This window comes from Pagrus major, chromosome 21 (assembly GCF_040436345.1).
Source record: "Pagrus major chromosome 21, Pma_NU_1.0".
NCBI lineage: Eukaryota > Metazoa > Chordata > Actinopteri > Spariformes > Sparidae > Pagrus > Pagrus major.
The window spans coordinates 26,007,784-26,017,319 of NC_133235.1; the positions used below are offsets into that span (position 1 = coordinate 26,007,784).

Consider the following 9,536-nt stretch of genomic DNA (forward strand, 5'->3'; position numbering starts at 1 on the left):
TAATTATCCCTGATAATTATCAATTATTATTGACAGCCAAATTTAACCCAAAACTCCCTTTAATGTTGCATGAAATGCTACAAAATGGTGCCTCGTGTGAAGTGAGCATACCATAATGGTGCCCCGTATGAGGCATGCATGACATAATGGTGCCCTGTGTGGGGTGTGTACAACATATTAATTCCCGTGCAAGGAAGTGTACTTACTTATTCATACAACAAAATTACACAGTGAGTTGTGAAAAACTAAAAGGTAAATATGAGGAAATTACACTGTAAACCATGGGCTGTGAAATGCTACCAAAGGTATGATAACTACATTTTGATTCAGGGGCCACAGGATTATAACACAGGATGTAATGAATATAAGTTTCGCAAATTCCCTGAGAAATGTGGAATTAATCAAATGAACAAAATCGATTGATATGCAGTGACACTGGAACGTTTAGGGTCTTGAGCCCTGGTAATGTTTTTTCTTGCCTTGGTTAGTTGATAATCTAGCTGTGGACAGACACCACCTGAGGGTACAAGAATCATCATGAATCCAACGAGTGACTGTGTTGAGTAACAAACTATTTACAACAACATTTATGAAGTCCAAGACCATTATATATTAATTCAAAGCATGGAGTCTACAACACATTAGTGTCATATGCTCGCCCTCTGCTGGCCAGGACGCTCAGCTGTGGCTGATGCTTGGCCTCCTGCCTTTCCAGGTGAAAGCAGTCTGGCTGATTATGAACCAATAGGAGGGGGTGGGGCACTAGGCTCTGGCTCTCTCTCCATTCCACCTTCCATCCAGAGATGCAGTCAGTCAGCCTGGAGGCTGGCTGTGGTATTATGTTTTTATGTTTATCTGATGGGTGCCGTAGTCTAGTTTTTGACGGCTCTGATGGGTTGGTCTGGGAGACTGCCCTTCTTTTGTTTATTTTGGCTGGCCCATCAGTTTGTTTGTTTGTTTAGGTTTTTTCCCTCTGTATGGTTACTGTTCATTTAATAAATTGGTTATTTGTGTTAGACCTCTTTTGGTGTACCTCTTGTAGGGGCTCGTAACATTTCCCCCCATGAGCAAACACGTTGCAACAGTGGTGAGAAAAAATTGCCTTTTCCAGCCAGTTTACATTGTCATTCCAGCCATTATTGTTTCGGCAAACTGAACTCTCCTTTCACTGTAAATATGGTTCTATAAAACAAGACACTCGTGGCATGTGTGGAAATGTATTGTTCAAGTCAGTACAACAGTGCATGAAAAAATAATGTCACATCTTACAGCCCCCATCTGAAACACATCCAGCCTACAATACAGCACTTAAGTCTGCTTATTAGTCAACAAAATATAGTGGTCTGAAAAATGTATCCCAGCTACCTCTTTATAATGAAATCTTTTCAAGTTGACATAAATGTAAATAATAAACATAAATGTGAACAGACCAGAGAAGCTCTGAGGCTCTCTCTCCTAAACAACATTAATGTCTTGCCAACCCATCAGAAGACACAGAAACACAGTTTGTGTTTTAAAGGCTTTGTCTTTTGATCGATAGGCTCCTGCTGTCTGATGTTCTGTCAGCAGGGGGCGCTCTTGTTCCTTTCTTTACAGTCTTCACTTGTGTCTGACTGGGCAGCAGCTGTTTTCTTTGGACAGCAGCAGAAGCAGCTTTAAGATACAAAGAGTCACAGAGAGAGATGAAAGAGAGAGAGACGAACTGTTGAAATGCACATTATCACAAACAAAGAGATAAAGCTGTCATGCAGTTAACCCTACAAAATGTTTGCCTCTTTGCTGTACAGATTTCTGATCAACACTATTTGTTTGTCAGTGAAAATGCAGCTCCAGACCTGCTCTTGATGCAGTAACAGTAGTAATAAAGTCATAAGATTTCGTTGCCTCAGTTTGTTGTCTAATACTTAGAAGACTATTACTTCCTTTGTGGTCATCAACACATTCACACACGGTGACATACCTTCTGATGGGTTTAGCCTGGCTGATAAGGTCAGGAAGTTTGCAGTTTCTGGTGTCAGGCAGCAACATGCTCACAGCAGCAGCCATGAGGCAGACTGTACCAAAAATAATGTACGGCAGGACCTTGCTGTACACACCTGCAAACAGAATGAAGGCCACATTAATCAGAATAGTCACTGATCTGTTCATTTCCATGGGTTCATCACCTTTAATATATTAGTTAGGCAAACCTATTAACTTACGCTTATTACAAGGACCTTAATACGAAATATTGTCAAAAACACTTGCCCATGTAGATCACATAGGAACACATGATGGCTCCTATGCGTGCAGCTGTGGTGGTGATCCCTAAGCCCATGTTCCTGACCACAGTGGGCATCAGCTCAGTGACAAACACAAAGAGGAAGATGTAAGCACCAGTTGAGCCCATCCTTCCCACCAAGGCGAACACCTGGAGCATGACAGGCATGTCTGAGAAAAACAAATGTGATTCTTAAACAAGGCATGGACAATTGTACAAAATCACTGTGTCTTCTGCTCCTTTCAGATTTTCCTGATTCAATCAGTGTTGTACTGATTCAGACCTTCAGGAACCAGCTGGATGATCAAGAGCATGATGCCACAGAAGATCAACATGCAGAAGAGGAAAGTGGGTCGAGGTGCATGGTTGACCAGCAGCCCAGTGGCTGCATAAACTGCAATGTCAATGGTTGCTGAAATGAAGCAGTTGAGGTAGGCGTTTCCATTCAGGTTACTTGTGTTGAGAGAGAGACCATAATAGACCATGGTAACGGACATCCTGCAGAAATACAAAATCAACACTGCATGAAGAGTGTGCTGAAATAATACTTTGATCTCAAAATTCTTTTAAACTTTAAAGGTGCGACATTGTTCCAATTTTTACTATATAATGCTGCCACAATTTATCCAAGTCACTTCGAAGAAGCTGAAGTTTAAGTTTTATGTGGTTTAATTATTAAAACTTGTACCTATAACAAATAAATCCAAGTTATTAAAGGGTAACTTTGGTATCTTTAACCTGGTCCCTTATTTCTCATGCTTTTGTGACTAATGAGGGATGATATTTTATTGAAACTTGTTCAATATTGAGCAACATAACTAATTAGGTAACTAAAGTTACATAGGTAACATATGCTTCTTTTAACCCAAACCATGAACTATTCCTAAATCTATACAAGTACTTTTAGTGCCTAAACCTAACCAAGTAGTTTTGTAGTCTGAACCTAACCGCATAGCGAAGGTCAGGTTTGCCTGTCGATTATATGCTGTAACAGTCAGTCTGCTGACTCAGAAACAACTACAAAACAACGCTCAGACAAGTAGGCTTACCCATTCCTTCATCCTGCTGGATTCCCCAGTATGAAATATGAGTTGGTGTCCTTTGGCTCTGAATTAGTGTCTTCAGCTTGAAATTTGCTTAGGGCTCCGTTAGCATTAAATTATTCTCTTAATATTTAAATGCTTTCACCCAACCCGCAATTTCACCATCTGCCCATATTTCATTTCTAAACTCAGTATATTAGCCATTAAAGACTCAGCATCTTTCTATTACTTGTTAATCTTATCATTTGTTTAATTTGCCATCTCATTTATTTACTCTGAATTATTTAGCCAAATAAATATATTTAACTTTATGTCGTTGTCTGTGGAGGTTTGTTTTAATGTGGAGAACCAATGGTAACTGTGTGTGGAAGTCACCACTTCAGTGATGAGACTGAATAAATTGATTTGAAATTGATTAAAATTGATTGATATTGATTTAAGAGATAAAAGAACGGAGGTGGTGCCCCTATTCACGAGTGCTTTATTAATCTCAAGTGATTAATAAATTAATTTATTAGTAGTGTTTCCCCTATAGACTTTTGAATTTGGACTTTGGACTTAAGCTTTATGTTAACAAAACTTGCTTTTTGTTCAGTGAGTTGCCTGCCTGTCTTGAATTTGGGTCCCAGGGTCAAAATTTTCACATCGACCTGGGTGAATAAAGGGTTTATTTCAACCAAACCAGAGTTGGTGAGAGGAGACAATGAACCAAGACTGTTTGGGTCATAATCTGACAATCAGAGTGATGAGGTTTTATTCATCAAACACAAGTGTATATTTATAGTAGTAATAAAGTAATATAGTGGAATTACTTTGGGATGGATTACATTTCATTCACAACTATATTCAGGAAATCTACCAAAAGAGAAAATAAATACATTACCAGATGAAAACACCTAGAATTGTAATATTCCTCATGTTGGGGGTGCGTATCAGGTCCATATAAGTGTGCGTCCTCTCCTCTCCACCTTTATCTCTCTGTATTTGACAAATATGAAAAGAAACAGAACAGTCACACCTGGTTATCACAGTTTGGGCCATATTTTATACTGCAGCTCAACAGCTTCCACAGCATGAGGAGTGAAAATGGAATAAATACCATTAGCTCCAAGCACTCGCCAGCCCCAAATATAACCTCAGGCACGGGGACTCTGTTCCTTTTGGCAGCATTACGTATGACAAGTTCAGCCTCCTCAACCCGACCTTTCTGCAAGAGCCAACGTGGAGACTCAGGAATTACCCTGAAGAGAAAGAGAGAGAGAGAGAGCGAAGTTAATTAAAATGAAAAAATGTGCATTTTATAACGCATGGAACAACATTAATTGTTGACGTTAGAAGGCCATTTAAAAAACGTTAAAAGCTTCAAGGGATATATTTGCATCTGTTAATGCATGTACTGTATTCATTTCGTACAATCAGAAATCAAAACATGTAAACTTTGCAGAGAATATGAACAAAGTGTCCGGACTGAGATCAGTGTCTGATTCTAAAGAGAAGCAGAAACAGGGGGAAGGCAGACAGATACTCATTTACACTGAGAACTGGTCTAAACCAGCCCTGTCTGGTTGTCTTGGCATAGACACAGAAGTACATTCTTATTATTATCCACCTCTGCAATGACCTGCAGTCAACTTACATATCTGCATCTGCAGTTGAGTGACACACTGACTCAAAGGAGCTTGAGCCCCTGCCCCTTTCCTCTCAGAATGGACAATTGCCCTCTTGGCTAATCCTAATATAATTTTTCAACTAATATATAATGAGGAAAACATAGCCTACATTAGTATAAACAAAACATGGGCACATTATCAAAACCTTGCTGCTCTGCCACTCCTTGCAATTATGATTGGGTGTCACGGCTGGGTGTGTTTGGTGAACATATCAGCTTTGTGCTCGCAGCACTATGTGATGATTGCGTACAAAGTAAAAGTATGTCTCTCTCCAACATCACATGAACACCTTCTTGAATGTGTTATGCCTGCTTGTTTCACAAATACTGTATTCTCCAGACAGTAGAGATGTCAAAAATATTTTAAAATTAAAATTAATATCTGACTTTGAGTCCATACTGAGGTGGATTAAGGGCTGATCACTAGGGCTGATGGCGATTTTTACGGAGGCGTAATAGAAAGTATCCTGACTGGAAACATCACAAACTAGCATGGTTCGTGGGAAAGGAAGGACAGGAAGGCTCTGCAGCAGCTGCCCAGAAAGTCATCCGTACCCATCTACTGAGCATCAGTGATATCAGTGAGGTGTCTGCACAGAGTATCCGCTGCCGTACCATCGGACTGCAGAGCAGCGTCTTTCCCTCAGGCTGTGAGACTCCTCAATTCATCAACACTCAACTCATTAAAATAGTTTGGGGTTTTTTTGTTGTTTTTGTGATGTAGCATAAAGGGACTCAAACTCAGTTTCGTTTGAAACCCTGGTGTAAAATTATAACTGAACTAATCGTGTACCTTGCACCATGTAAAAGTGGTAAAGATGGGCCATTATTTATTTGCAGTTTTCTATAGTAGTCTGTGGCTTTTTGTTTGCTATTTCTTTTCTCCCTTTTAGCCTCAAATAGATACATTACCTCATTGCTATGCATCCTGCAAACTGCTGTGTTTAAAACAAAAAAAAGTGTTAAAAATCCATTGCACATGCACATGCTAGCCAGATCAAGATCTTTACGACAGGAAGCGATGGTTCTCATTTTATCAACTAGGGCTGCCAGTAACAACTTAAATAGAAGAGGGTTTGGCAAAAAATGACTCTGATATGTGACATGGATCACTGATCAATAGCCCTTATCAGCCGATCACTTACCACCACATTGGAATATATATCAATCCGGGGATGGCAGAAGCTACCAGCAGCATCCTCCAGCCTCGTATGAAGTAGGCAAAGAGCGGCAACAAGGCATAGCCAATGGCGTAACATACACCTTGGGCTAGCAGACTGAATTTTATCCTGGCAGACTGGCCCAACATCTCAGACCCTGGTGAAGAAGAGGACCACAAGCATGGCGTTAAGATGAGGGAGAACATGAACGTATAGATCAAACTGTCTGCAGCCATACTGAATTCATTGGTTCAGGAAGATGTTGGAATTGAGATAGAGGTAGGGACTCTTTTGAGACCAGTAGAAGTGGATGTGCTGCCTGTCTCACCCAGTATGAGTGATGTGCCATAGTTTGTCTGGCCAAGTCCTTTTAGACAGTTGAGGACACAGAACATGACCCAACTGACGGAGGCGGCCTGGATTAAGGCAGTGACTGACTGTAAGATCATAGTGAAAAAAAACACTGGCTTTCTGCCAAACCTGCAAGGTGATGCACAGAAACATGAAATTAACAGACCATGGGTGATCTTTAAGTACACATCCTCACACTGATAACAATTGGCTGTTATTATTATGAGTGAAGCTGTGATTTTATTTATGAGGGAAGAAAGCAATGAGGAACTAGTTGCTTTTCAGATGACATTTTTTCATACTCTTTCTGTTCAGTGAAAGCCGTGTATTTCCAAATTTGGTAAGTTTGATTTTGATTTGATTTGATGATAAACTGAAGGGTGAAGTGCTCCTTTATGTGTTAATGAAATGATCCTTCTTCAGTCACAAAGCTGGAAACAGGCAGTTTTTCTGTCACCATTAAAAGCTGATTTTCTTTGTATTCTTTTTTTTTTAATATATGTGGTTCTCACAGGACAGCAACACTGCATACATTATCTCATATAGTATGATGCATTGCTAGATTGAAGCCCACAGTATAAAAAGCACATTTATATCTACAGCATAAATATGTAGTGATGTTAATTCAATTATAATAGAAAAACAATGACAGAGAACATTTTCCGTCAGAATGAGTACTTGTACTTTCGACACCTGAAGTGAATTTCACTGATAATGCTTTCATACTTTCACACAAGAAAGGTTTTCAATTAAAGACTTCACAGTGTGGTATCGACACTTCTACTTAAGGATCTGCACACATCCTCCACCACTGCTTACCGGTCTGAGAACGGACCGCTGATGAAGGATCCAATCATGACTCCTACAAAGAATGAGGAGGTGGAAAAAGGGACCTTCCATGCATGTTCACACACCAGATCCCACTGTCATCAACAGGAGAGAGGACCGTCATTCAGGTGACAGCAGGACAACTTCCACAGAAATCTGACACTAAAGTGAAATCTACATGAAACTAAAGTCAAAGAAGGGAGAGTTTCACCTCAGACACAATAGTGGAGCTGTATATCTCAGTGCTGAACACCCATCCGTCCACACACTGCTCTGTGTCATTGCTGAGTCCAGCTGTCTCCGTCCAGCTTCCGTTCAGTTTGTATCGGGAACAGCTGTCAGGTCCGATCCAGCTGCGCTGCTCCACATCTGCGCCGTTGCGCGTGGAGTTGATGGACTCTTTGCAATGATGCTCTGGTGTATCCGAAACGAAAACCACGATCACTCCCATGTATCCAGTTGGAATTGCAGCTAAACTGAGCAGAACAATTATTAAAACTTGAAAAAGTCCGTAGTCGCCCAGAAAAGACGTAAGTTCATCGAAGTCTTTCACTTTTGCATCCGACATGATGACTGACTGCTGGTGCGCAAACTAAATCCACACCAGGAGGCTGCGTCGGATGAGCTGGTATGTTGGCACATTTGGCACACTCAGTCATTTGTACGTGTAACAAACCAGCACAGGTAACTTGCAGAACTGGTTGCACATCACTCTTAGATCTTTACACTGGCTTCCTGTCAGTCAAAGAATAGATTTCAAAATCCTGCTGTTGGTTTATAAAGCACTGAATGGTTTCGGGCCAAAATACATTTCTGATCTGCTGCTACGTTATGAACCATCCAGACCTCTGAGGTCGTCAGGTGGAGGTCTGCTTTTGTGGCGGGGTATACTCCCCTGGTACAGAGCAAGATGTAGTGCTGGTGAATGCAGCCTTGAATCAACTCCTCCCCCAACAAATTCCCTAGTAAGGGCCCAGCTATAAGGAACCTGTTTGCCATTGTTCGGCCTCTCCCTCCTGCTGTAGCTGGCAGTGTTTGGTGTCCCAGGTGTGCTGGAAAAACCCTTTTTTAATACATATTCCCACCTGACATGTGTATTATAGTGGACTGTCTTTGTTTGAAGCAGCTGTCCATGTGAGGAATCCCTGTTTGCCCCTTACCAGAGTGCTTTCTGTGTTTATGTCTGGTGTCATAAGTGGTGAGTAGGCTTAGTATTTAAAATGTATTTTAACATGCAGTGAGCCTAGCTAATTTTAGTTTCCCCTTTTTTCAGGTTCACCTGCAGGTAACCACCAATGTTTTGCCCACATTTTTCCCTTTAGTTTTGTGTTTTGCCTACATCTTTACATTTAGTTTGCATTCTGCAATTGTTTTGCCTTCCCTTTAAATCATTAGTGTTGTAGTTTGAATAGTTTTCCTTTTTGTTTAGGTCAATTTTCCTTAGTTATATTTGAGGTTGAATTTGTTAAAACCATCTGGATTACTTTACTTATTTTGTTACCTTGTTTATTTGATTACTTGTTTTCTGATTTGTTTAGTTATTTTCATAAGCGGAGTGCCATATTGTTGGGAGGCTAGGCAGCCGTGGTGAGGTCCCTCCACTTTTTGTATAAGTAAACATTACTGACTGCCCCATTTTGCTGTGCTGCACTGAAGGTGAGTACTGGTAACACCCCTGGACACTGCCTCTGTGTAGTCTGCCGCTCCACATATGGCCTCAGCTTGTGGTTGGACTGAATTTTAATATAAGTGCACTGATATTAATATTTCATATTGAGGCCTTTTTTAAAAAAGATAATTGTAATAAAGTAATTCTATTCACCTTACTGATTAAGAGTCTCTCATTTGCTCATTAACCCTTTCTTTTCCCCCTCAGCAGTTCCAACCCCTACCTGTTTACATTGATTGTTTAAAATAAAACCTTTTTAATTTACTTTATAACTCACGTCTCTGCCTATTCAGTAACGAGCCTGTGTGTCCTTTTCTATTTCCCAACCAATATCAGAGGCTCATGTTTCTATAAATAAGGGGGGGGGGGGGGGATTCAGGGGGAAGCCGGACAACGCCACCTGGGGACTTGCAGCCCCAAGAAATAATTGAATAAATGTTATTGTGCAGGTGAACCACTCATGCACCAGACATAAACACAGAAAGCACTCTGGTAAGGGGCAAACAGGGATTCCTCACATGGACAGCCACTGGGACACCAAACACTGCCAGCCACA

The 9,536-nt window shown here is 40.7% G+C and overlaps 1 protein-coding gene across 1 annotated transcript; it reads right to left on the reverse strand.

Moving 5' to 3' along the window:
- Positions 1–1,392: 1,392 nt before the first annotated feature.
- LOC141016978 (organic cation/carnitine transporter 2-like) lies at positions 1,393–7,916 on the reverse strand. Its single transcript, XM_073491591.1, has 10 exons — positions 7,523–7,916; positions 7,303–7,406; positions 6,461–6,612; positions 6,118–6,289; positions 4,403–4,544; positions 4,187–4,281; positions 2,544–2,758; positions 2,248–2,430; positions 1,961–2,096; positions 1,393–1,653 (listed from the first exon to the last, which is right to left on the reverse strand). The coding sequence occupies exons 1-10, from the start codon at positions 7,877–7,879 to the stop codon at positions 1,563–1,565; spliced, it is 1,647 nt and encodes a 548-aa protein (XP_073347692.1). The 5' UTR covers positions 7,880–7,916; the 3' UTR covers positions 1,393–1,562.
- Between the last annotated feature and the right edge of the window lie 1,620 nt (positions 7,917–9,536).